This window comes from Temnothorax curvispinosus, unplaced genomic scaffold (genome assembly GCF_003070985.1).
Source record: "Temnothorax curvispinosus isolate PA1 unplaced genomic scaffold, ASM307098v1 QBEX01001924.1, whole genome shotgun sequence".
Classification (NCBI taxonomy): Eukaryota; Metazoa; Arthropoda; class Insecta; order Hymenoptera; family Formicidae; genus Temnothorax; species Temnothorax curvispinosus.
In genome coordinates this window covers 32,072-51,777 of record NW_020211704.1, presented here as the reverse complement: position 1 = coordinate 51,777, position 19,706 = coordinate 32,072, and the positions used below count along the sequence as shown (strand labels likewise).

Here is a 19,706-nt window from a genome sequence, read left to right as displayed (position 1 = left end):
TGCAGCTGGTCATTCAACAACTAATTTTGCGACTCTTATGTAGCCTCCTTATAAATAATTATAGAATGAGTGAAATATTTATGCCACAGGTCTCATTTTCAACGTGTCGCGGCACATCGATATGTTAAGAAACTCATATTTTAAACGTCGTACCGATTATTTGTTCCAAATTGACTTTGGTACGAAGTATGACGCGGGTATTATTACGTTTTCTAATAATCTCCTCCTGTCGATTAAGCGAGAACTTTGTTTGCGCGAACATTATGTAATTTTCATTTAAGTTACGACCGTCGGGGCGGAGCGTCGACGGGAAAAAAAGGACGCCCTGGGAACAGTGATCAATCACGAATTTCGCTGAATCGTCGGTCGTCTCCGCGGACGAATATCCCAGCCGTAGTCAGAAATAAGTCTCACCCACGGATATAGAACTGTATAATTAATTTCGTCAATTCGCTGAGGGTGGATTTGATATGACGTGCTCTCGCGACGGATTTTTCTTCCTTCTCTTCTCTATTTTTCCTCCGGCAATTTCGACCTCGCTTTGGCGCGAAATGCATTTTTCGCCGCGAGCCAATCGTTCCTCGCCGGTGGCTATACGTCAGGTTGCAAAAAAAGCGCGCTTTGTGTGTGTCTTGGTATACGATGCCGTTACGGCGCAGTGACGAGACTGTTATCAAATTCCAGAATATTTTTGTTAATTTTAATTAACCACGGCAGGCAAACAAATACACATTTGTCCGTAAAATGCTTTCAGTTAGTTACAGTTGTGTAATCGTATTACACGTATACATATAAGCGTTTTCCACCGCACGCGTTACACGTTGTATATTCTGATACATTTTAAGCGTTCTCGTTACTCAAATATTAATCCGTAAAAGTTTTCCTGCATCGTCCGAGCACGTACCTCAAAGTTGCTTCGCAAAAAAAAAAGAAGAAAAACAGATACCGGGTGGATATTTATGTTTTTCATCATTCACTATGTATCGGGAAGGATGTCGGGAACCATCGATCCGCCGTCGAGCGATGCGCGCCATGCAAACAGCAGCGTCGAACGCGGAAAAAAGAAGCTACTTACGTGTCAGGGAAAGACATTCTACGTTCTGTCACGATTCATATTAGACGCGAACAAACGCGGGGCGGGGAAACACACATCTATACGGTTTTATTAAACTTCGTGTAATATTGTAACTACACTTGCCGCCAGGTCGAGTGTACAAGACGCAGTTTGCATCGGTCGGAAAACGCGATGCAACTGCCGTAAGTTTTCGATAAGACATAATTTCTCGGAAGAGACTCCCGGCGAAAGGACTAGCTGATTACTCAAAAGCGACGCTTTCAAAATGTTCGGGTTTACCCAGCCCGATGGCAGAGCTTCTCGCTCTCGCGAAGTAAATCTTTACCGTTTGAAGTTACGTGGGTGGTACATACTTTGATACATCTTCCGCCCGTTTCCGTTCGTTTATTTATGAAAGGACCAGAATAAAGGCCGGTTTTCACACGCAATGATTAGTGGCGCCAACTGACTGGCATTCATTGGCGCCAGAACCGACTAGCAAACTTACAAGTATTTACACAGTGATTGGCGTATACTATGGAAAATATTTCACATTTATTAAACACACAGTAAATGACAACAACCATATAACCTCAAATTTTGAGGTTATATGCTTTGGCCAATAACCGCCAGTAAACGCCACATTACTAGCGCCAGTTTGCATCAAGTGTCTACACTTGCATTTTTACTGGCATTAGTCGACTGGCGCGGCCTGGCGCCACCAATCATTGCGTGTGAAAACCGGCCTTAAGCGAATGAAGTTCGACACAGGGAAAGGCGTTCCCCCAGGCATGCGCCTCGCGTATACTAGTATTTAGCTTCCAACGCGTTTAAAATTACGTTTTAAAATTATTTGAACATTCATGTATTCAGAGATGCGTTTACGGAACGTCTCGCGCGTGCTTGAGGAACTTCTTTCCGCGTTATTTCTCGGCATTTAAATTCGTATACAACAGGATGTTTTGTGATGGAGAGTAAACAAGGCGATACTTCACGCTGCGAACTGAGAAATAATTTTTCCTTCGGCAAAACTTAACGTTATTTTTTCGCAGTTTATATAAAGTTCTTAAAATTAAACATCTTGGTAGCTGAGGGTGCCTCCAAGTCGAAACGCTGTTAAAGTAAAGTTTGAAATTACGCGAAGAATAAGATTTTGCTATCCATCCCACGTCCACGAAGCAATCCTTGTCCGCGAAACATCTGATTCCGTTTTTTTTTTTTAATTTTAGTTTTTTATTAGTCTAGAACACCACCGATAAAATGTATAACGACTTTTAATTTGTGCCCTTCTTGCCACGCGGATTCGAGCAGAATCCGGATAGGGCTCGTAAAACGTGGGGGGGTAATAATTTCCCGTGGACGTGTCCATTATGCAAGAAACGTAAAGATGTATCCCTGCGCATTTAGGTGAAACTCCGGGTGACTACAGAGAGCTGGGATACGGCACGGAGGGCGCCGGGGTGGCCAGAAACGGATCCTTGGTGATCCCGCGGGTATCGCGGGATCACGCCGGATTCTACCTATGCCAGGCGAGCAACGGCATCGGGCCCGGCCTCAGCAAGCTCATTCGGCTAACGGTTCATGGTAAAATATTCACGCAACCTAGAGTTACTGTCGTCGTCTGGATCCCGGATCCCGGGTGTGTCCCGGGTGGTATCCGGGATTTCGAGCGGGAGTAGTTTTAAATCATCCGGAGTGATCGAAACCCGGGTGGTTTCTTCATCGCCGTGGACAATTACGTTAAAAGTGTTTCACGCAGTAAGAATTGTTGTATCATAGAATATCAATCGCGGGTGATGTCAGAGGAAATTATCTCTGTCTCTTTCTGAAATTATCTTTGGAGATTTAATGGAGAGGGCGGCAGGAATTTAATTTGTTATTACACGATATTCACTACGCGGGCGGCGATATGTAATGCAACAGTCATGAATTTAATAAATTTGTTAATTTGAATTCGCACACACACACACACACACACACACCGGCATGTCCGCCGGAAATTCAATAGCATTACTACAATATTCGTCACTGGATAATTGCTTCGCATCACTGCATGAAATCCTCTCTCTCTGTGAGTGGGATACACACACACAGGCGCGTACGAACGCACGCGGTTATTCGGAATAGCATCATGCGTCGATAATTGATCTTTTTTTCGCTTGGCTACGAAATAAACGCGCATTCAACAAAGTGCCGTAGATTGGCCGTGCGATTTCGACGCAAACAAAATTGAATTGCTCGTTTGTAATTACAAAAAGGGACATCCGCGAGTTATAGCGAAAATTGTTTTTATTGTCTTGTCCTTTATTTTACGTTCATTATGCGGCGCCGCGCCGCGCCGCGCCGCGCCGCGGGTGCCGAGAGTGTAAAACGTTCTGATGAAAAATTCTCACTGCAGCGGGCCCCCAGGTGACAGTAAGGACGCGGCAGGAATCAGTGCGACGAGGGGAAAGCGTAATATTGCGCTGCGAAGCCGAGGGAGACGCGCCTCTTGATCTTAGCTGGCGTGTTCGTGACAGCAAGATCGATCCTAATTACGACGTTAGGTTCGTATCGGAATTAATTATGCGTCTTTCGCGTGAAAGCTCACAGCATTTGAAATGCAGCATATACCACGTTTGACGCAAGCGTCATTTTGACGCTACACTATCATCGTGCATTAATTCGCAAGAACGTTCAAAGCGAAAACGAAACTAAATTCGCTATTTATGGGTATCCTCTTTGGACGCGAGAAATCCGTATCCAACAATTGTACGTACATATTTGGAATTCCACTTTGCACATTAAAACAGAGATAATTCATATTAAAACTATATATTACATATTAGCGACTGCAGCTTATTTTAGGTACGACAAACATATCCTGTATTTGAATTGAATTATTCAAATTATCGGTCCTTCATATATTACAAATCTGCCTATAATTGTTTTAGATTATTTTAGGTTAATGCATTTTATGTATAACAGAACATGCAAATTCCATTTTTAAACCATTACAGATACATATAAGGGGGAAAAAATTTATTGCCGCAGTAAACCATCGCTGTTACTATTTCGACGCGAAAATAGCCAAACTTTGCTCCTATAACCAATTATGTGATATTACCTCAAAACCTGTTTTTGTTAGTAACGGGAAAATTGTACCGAGCGAATTTGTTTGTAGAAGTGTTCGTTCGCGAACTCGTTAATTGACTGCTAAAGCAAAGTAGTCTATTCTTGGAAAATACATTTAATTCGCCAATGTGGAATCGCTGCTTTAATGGCGGAATAAGAATTAATTTGTAATGAAATAATATACCTGCAGATTCTGAGATTAATTTCAGTTTATAAAAATTAATATTTACCAACATGATCAAATTATCTTGCTATCCAATATTTATCGAAATTTTCGTTACGGCGATAGAATATACCGAATAATCAACAGATTTTCCTCCATCGTAATTAATTCATCTTAAACATATAGCTTTCGAGCTGAAATTTCTCAGCCCGATCAGCCGGGGGTTATCGATTAATCGCGTGACCGCTCCTCTCGGGTTGTCCAGGTACGCGGTAGACAATACGGCGGACGCGTCGGGACGCGTCACCACCGAGCTGCGGATCGTCCAGGCGAGCCACATGGACCGCGGCGACTACGTCTGCGTCGCCGCGAATGCGTACGGTCGTGACAAGGCGACGATCCACCTGCTTGTGCAGGAGCCGCCCGACTTCCCACGCAATCTCCACGTGGCCGAGCAGGGCAGCCGGTCGATCCTGCTGGCCTGGTCCTCGCCGGCGACCGATCGGGACGCGAGCCACGTCAGCTCGCCCATCACCAACTACATCGTGCAGTACAAGGAGGCGCAAGGTACAAACTCTCCTTCCTCCTTTCGTCTGCCTTTTTCGGTGTATGCGCGCGAAACCTCGCTCACTATCGATCGAAAGCCCGAGAGCATCTCGTTATAGATCGTTGCATTTCTGGCCAACGACGCCGATTCCTCGGCACATTGACCGCATCACATATGTATATCGTGTATCACACGATATCACAGCTCAGATACAACTCGCAACACGGTTCCTAAAATTTGACTTTTTCGATATCTGATTTTCTTTATTCTAATCAATTAAACGACGAATAAAAATAAAGATTGGAAATAGATTGGACATAGTTTTAACACAAGAGCTCGCGATGTTGACTATGATAAAATAATGGAGGTACTTCGGGGTCTTGAACTTTCAAATGGGTATAAAAATTTTTACGTGGATTTTCTCCAACTTGCGACTCGACAGTTATGACAAAAGCTTATACTATGGAGAACGCCAAGTAATGTCGCACTTCTTTCAAAGTTACACGCTTGCGTGCGGATAATGTTTTCTACTTTCATTTAATTCACGTTTCACCCAATTTACAAACGGCGAATGTAAAACGGTGAATGAAGGGAAAAATAAAATTACCTCATGCAAATCGCATAATTCCCAAGGAAACGCTCGCGTCGCCTCCAGATGATGTGACGGTGAATGCGCCGAGAGAGACCGCCCTGCGCTTTGCAAATTTTAGATTCAACAATAAAAATTTAAATTTTAATTTGTGTTTTCTGATCTAGCCCGCGATCAATAGTTAAAGTGTGGATGCGCGTAAATATGGAAGAGATTAAAAACTGTTTGTTTAATTTTCTATTTACTGTGGACGTATATACGCGATTAATCCCAACGGCTGATGTAAATATCGCGTTATAGCAGCGCGTATATTGGTGAAAATAAAACCAGATTTTTTTGTGCTTGCTCGAATGATAGCTCGAAGAGAGAGAGAGAGAGAGCGAGAGAGCGAAAAAGAGAGAGAGAGGGGGGGAAAAAGAGGAAGGAATATCGATGTACGGTGTACGGTTTATTGCGCCCCATTACATTCTCGATCCATCGTCATTATACGTATCCGCGCGCGTTCACAATGCGCTTGGCATTTCTTTATCATTCGGCGCGGAATATCATGTAACGTTTAAGTTAACACTACGATGTCTTCGGCGAAAGTATATTCATTCGTATTCGGCCGAATAACGCCGTGGCTTTTGCCCCCGGGAGGAAAATCATTAATCATTTATCCCACCACGCTGCTCCACGTCTCCCGCTGGTATTCGTTTAGAAGTTTTAGGTGTTTACTTTATTTTGGACTTATTTTTGGACTTATTTTATCCGAACCCGCCCGTTTCTCCTGTTCTATCGGCGAGCTCGCCGTCATGTTAATGTTTAAACAAACGCACGTTCGAAACGTTTGAAATTCTATTAGCACGATTAACACGATGTGTATTCTTACTAGTAAGTAATAGCTCAATCGCGGAATGTGTATCTACCTGGTGAATGTCTATGACGGAGTATTTACTCTCTAATTTTCGAATCAGTCGAAGCAGCAATTTCGGAAGGGAATAAAACGCATGCGGAAAACGATTTTTCAATATATAAAATGTTGCGGAATGAGTACGGATAGTTCCTGAAACACCGACGGATACAACGTATCGCGCTGTATATTTTAGAAATTGATTATTAATTTAAAACGTTATAAATAAATTGAGGTATATTACTTCCATTTCGGTATCACGAATTACATTTTACCTTGTACGGGGATACGTTTAAAAATATCTCGTTTGCCATATGGTAACAAAAGGACACAAAAAACAGATATATTAATATAATTACCGACGTAATATATATTTTGTTTTCTGTGAACAAAGAGCATTTTTAATATCACAGTTTATATTTAATATTAGCTTGTTGTTGTACTTAGCATTTATTATTTATACTAAGTAAATTAGCATTTTATTAAAACATTTCATTCTATACGAGGTAACTCTGGCAAATACAAACTGGATATTTTCTCTCGTAATGCGCTGTTTTGTAATGTCGCTCCAAGATGCACGCGCGTGCAACGTAACGCGGCGCAGTCTGTCGCATGAGCTGCGGCTGTCAAGAGCAATGGTAATTACATCGCTGTGTCTCTTGTAAATTCACGTCGAGTTGATTCTACATAATAGCGCCGCGAATTTGTTCGCGATTCGTGCACCCCGTGTAATACGCGCGGCCGCAAGTGCGGTTCCGTTCTTTGACGTTCCCTTCCGCGCGTTTGTGTTTCAAGGAAATGCGATTTACGTTTCTCATTGATCAATTCGTTCACCGAAAAGGGACGTCGGGACTGTTAAACCGTTTCCGTCTCGTGGCCAAATTTGCTGACGTTTCACAGGGGATATTTTGATCTCTCCTCCGCATGTGAAAATATCTTAATTTTATTCATATAAATTCATAGATTCGGCGGACTTTGTTTCACGTCTATTTATATCTTCCATGTATGTATCTCTTTTTCTTTCTCCCACTTTCAACAGCCTTCTTTTGCAACCATGCAAATCAGAATTATTAATTCGATTGTGCGTTGTCAAAGTTTCTTTTTATGAAGACACATAAAAGAGAGCACACTTTATTTTCTGAAACATATACACACACATCCGGCATCTCCGGGCGTTGTTGGCGGCTTTCGTTGACGACGACAGCTAAGACGAAGTTTTCTGTTAAAGTCGTTTGCGAATCTTCCTCCTTTCGCGTCTTTGTTTTACAAACCCACCCCCGCCCCCTCCCCCCTCCCCCCTCCCCCGACTACCGGGCCACCTTCCCCACTCTCACTCGCCCTATTTTCATGCCACAAACTTCTCTTTGAAACGCCCCTTGCCCTGGCCGCTCGTTAACTTTGGATGTCCTCATTTACGCCTAATCGACTCGAGTCTCCCCGCCGGTGTTAAATTATCGAACTTAACGCACGAAGGGGCATGGAAGCGTCGTGGTGTTAACGCGCATAAAACATGTTCGTGAGGCAAGCACCGTCGAGAATTATTATCGCTCTTACCAAAATCGAGTCTCGCGAGGATCGAGATTTCCGAGGAGATACCGACCAAACGATGATAAATATATCGCCCGCGAATGTTCGCACGTACTATTTACTCCGCGCGAGATACATGTATATTATCCCGGCGCGGCGCCCCGGTATCGCGAGTGAATTATTTTAATGTCCATGTATTCTCGCGCTAGATCTAAAGTTGCGCGTCTCTAAATTACAGATTAAAACTAGAGATAATCCGCATCTCCGAGATATCGCGCGCTTCCGTTTTGTGTGTAACATAGAGCTTCGAATTAATTTCTCCAACTGTGAGCGTTGGCATGCATATCCGACTGTATGTGTATACGCGTACGGTCCGATATTTATTGCCAGCTACCCCTTTGCACGAGTTTATACGGCTCTCATCCTCCATTAAAATGTCATTCGCTTGATCGATTCGTTTACTCATCACATACGATCCGTCTTTGCGGGCAACTGTTAAACTATACGGGCCGCGCCACGGGAGAAACGAAATAGGTTTATCGATCAGAGAGCGTTGTACAAGTTAATCGCGCCCGTCCGGATTTTCGGGAGGAGAAGATATATATACACCATCTCTCGCCTCGCGAGACTCGCCCCGCGATTACGCTTTAAGAGACTCGTACACTGCATCCTTCTAAGCGTTGTTGCCTTTTGCTGGAAAGACGTGTGGCATGAGCACAACACGCAGAAGCTGGTAGCCGGAGACAACACGGTCGCTCGGGTATCGCCCCTAAAACCCGCGACTACCTACCACTTTCGGGTGCTTGCGGAAAATCATCTTGGAACATCAGCGCCAAGCGACATCCTTCATGTCAGTATCAAACATTGTCGAAAGACAAAGAATAGAAAAAAAGAAAACACACACACACACATACACACACAAAGCATGATCGAAAGAAAGAAAAGAAAAAAAACTTTCACATTATCACGAAGTCATTAACGTGTTGCGTTTAACGTCAGACGGATTGTGGTTGTTTTTTTTTTTCACGTGCGCCGTGGGGGCGATCTCTCGAAATTTTCGAAACAGGTGCAAACGGACGGCGAAGTGCCCGGTGGACCGCCCAGGCACGTCTCCGTGGAGCCCCTGGGCCCGCAGCAGCTCAAGATCACGTGGCAACCGCCGGATCGATCCCTGTGGAACGGCGAACTACTCGGATACACCATCGGCTACACCAATCTCGGGTATCGTTATCTGCTTACCGCTCTTGAACCACGGTAGTTTGCAGCATTTAGCGTCCATCACTTCGGCCCGAAGTTTCGAACAATGATCGCGATGATCCCCTCCGTTTGCGCCAAGATATCGCGTAACAGTAAATTTGTACGAACCGGGTCGTTTGAATCGCGAAGCGTTATATCTTCGACAGTACTGATAATATTGATTTTGCGAGAAAAATGCTTCGTGGGTAAAATTGAAGAATTGAGAGAGATGTTTTTCAGAAATAGAACGAACCTGTGTGTGATAATCTTAACGCGCGCTGTATTATTTTCGCGAGACAGACAGTTTTGGATATATTTTTCATTATAGATGAAACTGTCGAGATAAAAAAAAATACCGAGACATATATTACTAGCATAATTTAATTTGTATGAAAAATTAACTTAAACATATTCTGTGATAGACCTTTATTCTTTCTAAAATCAGATTTCGAGAATTGTTCTTTCTACTGAAATCAAATTTAAATATCTTTCACTGAAAAAAAGTATAATTGACGCGACAAAAATCGCTCGCGACGAAACTTCTTGAATTAGGCATGATAACGTTTGCGCGATGACATTTCATACCAGAATAACTGAATCATACTTCGACGGTCCGGTCGCGCGGCAGAAAGTACCATGAATTCTTAAAATACCTTTTTGTTCGCGCTCCGCAGTTATATTCCATTGAATTTCGAGATTGTTACTTCCTCCATTATACTCGAATCGGACAGCGGAACGTAATAAATGCGGACGATAAGGACGATTTCCGGTAAACTTTGGCGACAGCGACTTTCGTGCCAGGCATTTCCCGTTCTTAGACAGCACTGAACTTGCGAACAATAGGATCTATAAGAGAAGAAAAGATGGTTTATATATTTTAATGCGTAACTGTCTATTTGTTACGCCGTCAACTTCGTCACTTTGAAGTCGTTCAGCTATCATCTAGGGACAATAGACACTTGTCTTTATGTAATTTAACATTTATAAGAACGAATCTTCTCTCTTTCTCTTTTTAAAATGAAACTTTTCACAATCGATTATTTACAAATCAATTTAGTAGTCTTCTCTTCTTGACACACCCTTCGTGTTCGCGTGGTTGACACAGATTTCACCGCTGTCGATTGCCTTCGTTGCCCCTCCCGCGCGTTATCTTATTCGCTTCAACGGACCGTGATCTCGCGGCCTTTATTTCAGAGGAGATGATCAATTGATGAACACGACGCGAGTAGGAATCACAGGAAATGGGGACGGCTCGCACGATTATAGACTAACCGGTCTACGAAAATATACCCAATATAGCGTAGTAGTCAAGGCGTTCAATAGCAAAGGAGACGGCCCGGGATCCGATCCCGTGACGGCGCACACGTTCGAGGACGGTGAGTGGAAAAGCCCCTTCCTCCACATTTATCGAGCACTTCGAGCGGGATTTTGTGTTTTGTAAAAAATATCTGGACGCGCGCGCGTTAAACAAAGCAATTACGGCGCGCCGCTTTGAGGTAGTCTCTTTGCATTTTGATTACGAGCTAAATGTAATTGAGAATTGCAAATGATGAGATCAAGTTTCATATTACAAATTAATATCATAATTTAAAGTTTGTCATATATACCATATTGGTGTACAAACGTTCAATACGATATATAATGCATAGCGTTGAACAACGGCAATCATTTGCGTAACGATATTGGGTTATGGAAGTGAGCTTTTACGCGACCCAAACGGTAAATTGTTACACAAAATTCGACACTGACAATAATAATTCTTCGTCAAATTTTTTCGTTTTACCGTGTGACTATGTAAATTCTGCCAGACTGCATTTCATTTTTGTCTAAATCACAGTTTTTGCAATTGAGATTCTTTTATGCTTTTATAATTTCACATCTTCCCTGCAACTTTGGTGTTGCATATTGCGTTTTAAATATTCGGTTACTCACAAAATTGATCAAATGGTTTTAAATCTTTCATACAAAACTAACAAAAGAAATAAATAGACGTAAAAAAAATTTCATAATTATTCTTGAATTAACTATGTCATCATATTAATTAATTGAACTAACGGCTTTATATATATTGTGAAAAGAAAACAAATAATGTTTCTGGAATAATAACCTTTGAACAAATCTCTTGTAACTTTCGAGACACTTGGTCAATTTCATGAGTCACTGCGAGTTTGATACGAGTCTGGGTGTGTGTGCGTGTGTGTGGTGTAAGCTGTATACCAATAACATAAACTCTCGAAACCACATTTTTCGACACGTCAAAGGAAAGCAATGCGCTACAGCGATTTACGGTACCGATTTGACATAGTTCCAAGTGCGCCACCGCAGAATGTAGCTTGCGCCGCACTGAATGGTCAGAACATCCAGGTGACCTGGAAACCGCCGCCTTCCGACAAAGTTCACGGGGTCGTGCTGGGGTACAAGCTGCTGTACGAGGCCGCGTCGGACTCGCAGACCAGCAGGGAGACGAAAGTCAGTCATGCCCTCAGCACGGTCCTGCATACCCTCAGCCCGTACACCAACTACACGGTACAGGTGCTCGCATACACCAGACCCGGGGACGGCGTCGCGAGCAGTCCCGTGTCTTGCACCACCGGCGAAACTGGTAAACAGCGACCAGCGTGCAGATTACCCTTTAATACTGGTTATTCGATCCGCAGCTTATTTTCGACGCGTTTATTTAAAAAAACATATTTATATATAAAACTCGGGAACAGGCACCTAATTTTTTTTGCATAAATGGTGGACGGAACCTGTGGTGATTTTTACACCCCAATTAAGTTATTGTTATTAATTATATATATTTTTATTGTTTGATAATTCATTAGTATTTGAGGAAAATATGTATATAGATTTACTCCACATTTTCTGAAAAAAGTAAGGAGAAACAAAAAAATATCTAAAAACGAAAAGAACGTTAAAATTACTAGGAGCTTTATTTTTTCAATACTGAGGTGTAAATTTCCTTCGGGCGCCCGGGTTAGAAAATAAAATTTCCCCAAATTATTCAAATAGAGAAGAGTTCCAAACTTAAGTGGAATAAAAACAAATCCATAATTTGTGAGAGATCTAAAAATCGTAGAATTAGAGTCTGGCCACAAATAGCGATTTTGTCAAAATGTTCTCTATCTACATTATCTACAATATCGCTATTATTCGCTATCTATCTATTGCTGCAATACTTTGTGACACTTTTACAGCGTAGACTGTCATAAACATGCATCATAAGAGACTAGGTTATAAAGAGAAGGAGGTAGCGAATGTATATCCTTCACTCTCGCAAGATTTCGACAAAATCGCTTTATGGCCAGACTCTAATTTGAGGGTCTCCAGTGAGAGATTCGTTTAAATTCAACTTCGTGTCTAATGCAAATGTTACGCGATACATATTCTATCCGGTAAACTCGGTCCATTTCCCTGAACCTTCTCTCCGCAAAGTCATCGGCGACGTTCAAAGATTGACAACTCTGCCGACAGTTCCCGACGCCCCGGAACGCGTGAAGGCGGTGATCAGCGGCGAGAACGCCGTCGTGATATCCTGGCTGCCGCCGCGACGGCCGAACGGCCAGCTCATCCAGTACACCGTCTACATCCGCGTGTTAGAAAAGGGCCAGGAAGTGAAGATCACCAAGAGTACCCTGCCCGCGCAGAATCTACATCACGAGGTGACCGGCCTGAAGCCGCACGAGACCTACGAGGCGTGGGTCACGGCCTCGACTAAGGTCGGCCAGGGCTCCAGCACGCCGGTCATCAAACTTCAGCCCAGCAGCACCGGTAAGACGTTCTCTCTTCAAGGGATTCGGGATTATTGAAAAATTCCTCGCCTCCGCGCCGTAAAATTCTATACCGTATCGGATGCCTCCGCGAGCGCTCCGATATAACTTTTCATTTTCGTCGAGTTCCGCGGAAACTGTACAACTGATGCTGAAACGCGCATACCCACGGCGGGAATACAGATTCGCGGAACCCCGATGGTCCATATTCCATAAAGGGCGAAACTGCTCTTTGACGTTGAAGCAGCACGCTCCGGATCGATATAACGAACGTAAGCGCGGTGTTCGCGACTTTTCGATAATACCCACATTTGCGGGAGATATTACGGAGCGTAAATGGCACGTACGGAAACTCGTAACGGGAGAGTCCTTTAATTAGTTCCAGCTGCAATAATATCGTACGGTGTGCCGATCGTGGTGCCGTGGCGAGTGGACGTTAATATGGCTTGCCTCGTTGTCGGCGATCCCCGGCCGACCGTCGAGTGGCGACGTGCCGACATGAAGCTGCACCAAAAGTAAGTAAACTGCAAACGGAAACGCGTGGTAGCTCAAACCGTACGATATAAGACGTAACATTTCACGGGGCGAGTTTTTCCAGATCCGACGTGGGCCCGGACAACACCTTAACTCTGAGAAACGTGCAGAGAAGTCACGAGGACAATTATTCGTGTCACGCGAAGAATTCGCTCGGCACGGATGAAATTACGTACACGCTGCATATCCAGGGTAGGTCGCGTAAGCGGAATCATTAAGACCGCCCGGCGCCGCTAATCACGCCTCTCGCGATAAGCGCATGCATTGTGCGTACGCGAAATTTTAATCCGTCTCCGCGGAAGTAGATAACGCCCCTTCGCCTCGCTAGGATAATACAATTTAAAGTTACGTTCTCAAATCTTTCTGATAGAAAGGCGTTATATCACAAACTTTCCAACGGATGCAGCCGGAGTTTTAGAAGTGGTGTATCTAACTTAACAAATTTCAGAATTGCAATTCCGATTAAATGTATTAAGCAATCACGATTGAAGGTTCTCTCCGAGGCTCAGGCTGCATTTCCGCACAGCCTCGCGAGAGCGAGTCTTACACTTCGAGGATAACTCCTATACGAATTCTTATTCATGCGCGAGAGAACGAGAGAGCGAGTGGCGCATCTCGGCGCTCTCGGGGAGAGCGAATGTCGGGCGGTGTGTGTTTCGCCGTCTCTCGAGCGGCGCACGAGAGAGCGCCAAGTTCTAATTGGTAAACTTTCGTACGTAGTGCCGCCGACGTCGCCGACTCTGCTGGCGACCGGCACGACGACCGACGCGATCCAGCTACAATGGAAGCAGGGCGACAACGGTGGCGCGCCTATTAAGGGATTTCTCCTGGCTTATCGTCGGGAATTCGCCGAATGGGAGGAGGTGATGCTGGACCGGCGCGAGAGCACGCATCTCCTCGAGGGCTTGCAATGCGGCACGCGGTACCAGTTCACCCTGGCGGCTTTCAACCGGATCGGCAGCGGCAGCGCGAGCGAGATACAGCTGGCGAAGACCAACGGCTCGAAGCCGGTCCCGCCGCCCAAGCATCACTTCGTCAAGCCGAATCAGACGTTCGTTATTCTGGAATTGGCGGCCTGGCAGGACGGCGGCTGCCCGTTGACCTACTTCGTCGTGGAATATAGGAGGCTGCCCGGGGATTGGCTGCTCGGTAAGAACCTACAACTCTTATACGAAAAGTTCAAGTCACGAAGCGAAGAAGTGAGACCCGATAAACTCTCCAGGAGCGCGATGTTGATCGCGCCGAATTAATTCGAAAATCAATATCCGGGAAGTCTCGCGAGAAATGCCGACCGTATTTATTTCCTATTACGCGCGCGTGTATCAATATCAATGTATAAATCAATCGCAGAATCATTCGCGTAATATAACGTCAATTATTTTGAATTAATTTGGAAATATTGACGTTCTAGAAAATATTTCAAAAATTCACTCGTGGATCGCTCTAAGTGCCTATCAATTATCAATATTCTCGCATATGCCGATAATTAATCAGATTTGACCGGCGCGTGTTGCAGTGTCCAATAACGTGCCGCCGCAGTCGAAATTCCCAATCGTCGATCTGGAGAGCGGCACCAGCTACGAGCTCCGCGTGACGGCTTACAACAACGCCGGTTCCACCCAGGCTGAGTACCTGTTCAGCACGCTGTCACCGAACGGAAACAACCGTTTGCACGAGGATCATCCGCAGGAGAGCGAGACCACTCCGCTCTACCTCGACGCCCACGTTTTGGCGCCCAGCGTCATCTCCGTTCTCGCTGTCATGCTCGCGATCGCCGGAGTCTGCTTTTGCCTCAAGACACGTGAGTGACCGAGCCTGGTATACTCGAAGCCCGCTCTATCAATTTCGCGTCGCAAACGCCTCGAGCAGCGTGCGAACACACACACAGACTCCCGGCTTTGCGGGGATACGGTTGTTTCCAACGTTGTAAAACAAAATCTGTCAGATGCCGTTTATTCTCGCGAATTCCACTTGGTACACGTTGTAACGGTTCCGCCGCGAATTGGGAACAGGAGGGAGGGAGGGAAGGAGGTGGGGGACAGTCTCTCTCTGCGGATGTTTTATTTTTTTCGTCAACTATACCGTCGATATCAGGTACAATGTCAACAACAGCGCGGTCCGCGATATCCACCGCGAGCGTTTGGTTTAATTAAAAACTTTATAAACGAATTACATATAGCCGGGTCGTCGTTCCAGATAGAGACGTCGGTTACTGAAACGAGAACATCTCCCCGTGCATAAATCATTCAAGAAATACTGGTACGCTCGCTCGTACCTTATTCGAGTTACCACCAGTTTCTTGATATCATCTTCAACACGCTACGTGAGCGCCTTTATTTTAAACCGCGGGAGGATACGCTCAATCTACACGACGATGGAATTTTATATTTTTCTCGTACGTGCGTGCGGTAACTGTACTTGCTCTTTTAACTTTTTTACTTTCTTACACATCTCAGAAGTGAGTTCTTTTCGCGTCGATAGATTTTTATTCGACGAACATTGAGTATTATAGTTCTTTTTTTTTATATCGTATCACGCATATTACACATAATCTGGGTCACGTTATAATTGTTGATCATCGAGTGTCTGCATGGCAATCGAACGAACTCGAGTGCGGTCGTTTCTAGATCCGGACGGATCCGGCGGGGCGAACGATCCGAACTCGCAAACGCAGGCGGCCCTGGACAACAAGCACAACATGGAACAGAGGGAACAATACTACGCCACCGTGAGGAAACCGGGACAGCAATCGCCCTGCCGCGAGGTGAGCGCCCTGGAACGAATACCCGAGTATTCGGAAGACATTTATCCGTATGCCACCTTCAATCTGCCCGAGCAGGAAAATCTGTCGGCGAACCCTATGAGACAGGCGTTCTTCTACGAACGCAGCGAGACGATGCTGCAGGGCGCTCAAGTACGTTTTATTTTCTCACACAACCGACGGTTTACGGCGCCGGCCACTTACGATCCATCTTACGATTCTTTTGACATATCGCTCCCTCTCCCCCGTAAATCGTGACGTCCGAGCTGATAAAAGATTTCTGAAACTTACGACGTCCAGATGTCTACCTCGGATAAAGTCACCGCGATCAAAAGTAATCTCGTTAGCGAAGTTATAATGCAATGGGAGTAATTACTTTCTTTGCATTAATACTTAAAGGGACCATAAATTGTTTCGCATTGCGTGGAGAATGTTAAATTCGAATCGCCGACGTTATTTAATAAGTATTACGCGGTCGAATTTAATTACAGTGCGAAATATTTATGCGAAAAGCAATATGAAGCAAAAATCGTTAAAAAGTATTAACGGTGCCGCAAAGGAACAAATTTCTTCAATAACAAATTAATGAAAGATATTCTATAAGGCGTATCGGTAAAAACCACTTTTTTAAATTAAAACTATTTATCTTCCGTTTGTTAATATTTTGCGATCGAATACGAGTAATGCTTACTCCGACTCATGTTTCACGAAAGAATATTTTCCAAATAACGTTCGCAAGAGAGTCGCGTGTCGAAAACATTTCTCGTGTGTCTCTCGCAAAAAAAAAATCCCATACAGCGAATCGATTGCAGTGCGATGTGGACCAGTACACGAAAGTACGTGGTCGGGCGCGGCGCAAATCAAAATCGTTCAAATCCGAGTCGGAGGAGTACGACACGCTCGGCTCGGACAGCGACACGGAGGTCGGCACCAGCAGTCGCACCGAGTCGTCGAATCATCTGGACGATTCCGGGCCGACGTCGATAATGGCCCGCTCGCCTGGGCCGAACTCCGCGAATCAGCGGGAGCAGCGGCTCGCCCTGGTGCAGCGACCGGTTCATCATAGTAAGTTAGTATTCAGTTTTCTGTGTCCGGGCCGCGTGTAATAACGCAGCCTATCACGTAAATCAACCGCGCAACCACTAATCCCACTTCTCGCGCCAACGTCTCGCGTGCGTTTTTCCAGATGTGCTGTACCACACGCACGAATCAAGTACATCAACCGAGCCGTCACCAATTTCTGAGAGAAAGACTTTCCCGAGGCTCGAAAAGCAACGGTAAGATCGTCGAGCTGTTCGAGCCAGATTACAGACACTATAGTCGTTATTATTACCGCATTATCGCAAAAGAGAGGAAAATATACGTTAGAAAGATTAGACACGTTTCTCTTTTAAATTACATATTGCTATGATAATAAAGCTTTTCGATATATTTATACATTATCATCTCTGTATTATCAGTTACATTAATTTATTTGCATAAACAATTTGATACGACTTGTTCGAGTAAGTTTTTGCAAAAAGCTTTCTTAAGCAGCAATCGACATTTTCGCAGGAGCCGCGGCGCGATCGACGTCGCGATCGACGGTCGCATCCCCGGTATACTGCGACCGGTGCTGAAGCTATCGGAGTCCGGAGTGCATTCGTGCTCGCGAGGAGCGTCGCCGAGTCGTCCGGTGCGTCCTGGTTCCTACGACAGACTGGAGAAGGAGCCGCCGAGCATCAGGAAGTCCGTCGAGTCGCTCTGCCTCCTGGAGGAGCCGGCGGGCACGTTCAGAATGATGCGGAGGGACGACGATTGGGGCAGCGAGCTGTCTACGTTGGAATTGAAGCCACCGAGCGGCTTCACCGACGTTCACGAGACCAGTGAGGCCGAGTGCGACATCGACATGAAGCTCAAGTTGCACAGGAAACGACCGAGCGGCCTCCACTCGAACAGCTCGCTCTCCAAATCGCCCAAGGATTTCACTATCACCGTTTAAGTGTTTTAATCAAATATCGAAACCAAAATGGAATTTAAAAGAAGCCAAAAAAAAAAGCGAAAGATTTAAATAAGCGAAGTATTGCCAAAGCATGAGTGTTATTAAGTCGAAGTAAGTTACGATTTTTCTCGCCATTGAGATACACGCGATCGCCAACATCGCTCTACGGATCTAGATCTCTGGATGTTCGTCTTTTGGAGTGACTACTCTGTCAAAGACTTCGTTTACAAATAAAGACTTATTTTTGTAAAAAAAAAAAGTGGAGAGAATGGCTGCACCTTCGTCCCGGAATCCTCTGTACACTTATTAACAATACTTACTTGCAAATCTTGCATCGATATATTTAGCTCCAGTCCAATCAAGTAGCAAATAATCGTCGTTGATCTTCACTAACATTTCGTTACCGCAGGTATGTTTTTCTAAAAGTTGTGATTGATTATAACAACAAAAAACCGTGTGCAGGTTTAAATAAAAAATTTGTTACAGATAATTGTAGTCAATTGACTACAATAAATACCGCTTCAAGTGAAAAGAGTACTTCCTTTATGCAATATGCGAAAATAAAAAAGATGCATTTTTCTTGCTTTCACAATAATACTTCTCACGTATTCTATATTCCATCATCAGATAAAAAAAATTATATTACTTCATATTACTCAATTATTTATGAATTGGGAAATCATCATATGTTCTGCGCAAAGTGAGATTAATTTTCATGAAAATATTTCCATGTTATTTGCAATCGCTAAATAATTTACCAATTTTCGTGTAATTAACAGAAAGCGATTTCCTATTAAATTCACGGACTGTCAATGAATAATTTACTTCGATATATTAAATCTAATAGAAAAGAAGCGTTCGCATGGTTAATTATTAAGAGATCGAATGACGACAATAGAATAGGATTTAATAAGGAGTGTGTCGCAGTGAATTTAGTTATTGCGTTTGCGATAGCTTAATTAATTGCCATCAGATCACATCTTAGGAAGCGACTGCATCCGGACTGGGGCGCTTACGGAAGGCCTATTGGTGATTCGCTGGTGAGTGAAACTTGGCTGATTTGACCAGTTGGAAATTTCTCGCAAACTATTTATTAGACGTATATGTTCTTAAGCACGGACAATTCTTCTCGAATGAAGCGTACAGTTAAAAAAACGAGTAATACTATCGCACATAATGACTGATATCGCAATCATTATATCCGTTTAAACCTCTCTAAAATTTCTCTGTCTTTTGTTTCTTCTTCTTCACGTTTTCGTTGAGATACGTACTGTATGTCGAGTAATAAAGCTTGATGGAAACCGCATTAGACCAGCATTCGTGTCCCTCGCGACTCATTGACGCGTGCCGCTCACAATGATTTATAATTAACGATGAGAGCCGCGCGTCGCGACAAGGATGACTCGCGTGACGTCGTAGGAACAGAGAAACCGAGCTTTTTGATTTTTTTTTTTTTTAATTATATTCGTGCTTCGCGTTTTTAACACGTCACGCGACTCGTCTCCTCTCTCTCGGCGCGAATGATCTCTTTTATTCCC

The 19,706-nt window shown here is 44.2% G+C and overlaps 1 protein-coding gene across 1 annotated transcript; it reads left to right on the top strand.

Annotated features, from left to right (window-relative positions):
* Window positions 1-2,441: 2,441 nt before the first annotated feature.
* Window positions 2,442-18,224, top strand: LOC112468709 (Down syndrome cell adhesion molecule-like protein Dscam2; the record flags this gene model as incomplete). The annotated part of the gene is made up of 16 exons (XM_025038003.1): window positions 2,442-2,638; window positions 3,453-3,600; window positions 4,597-4,898; window positions 8,588-8,736; window positions 8,953-9,107; window positions 10,317-10,498; window positions 11,428-11,724; window positions 12,597-12,893; window positions 13,272-13,407; window positions 13,491-13,618; window positions 14,147-14,575; window positions 14,943-15,227; window positions 16,054-16,340; window positions 17,000-17,252; window positions 17,374-17,464; window positions 17,742-18,224. Coding segments are annotated over 16 exons (3,763 nt in total), but the record flags the coding sequence as incomplete, so codon positions are not given.
* Window positions 18,225-19,706: the final 1,482 nt, after the last annotated feature.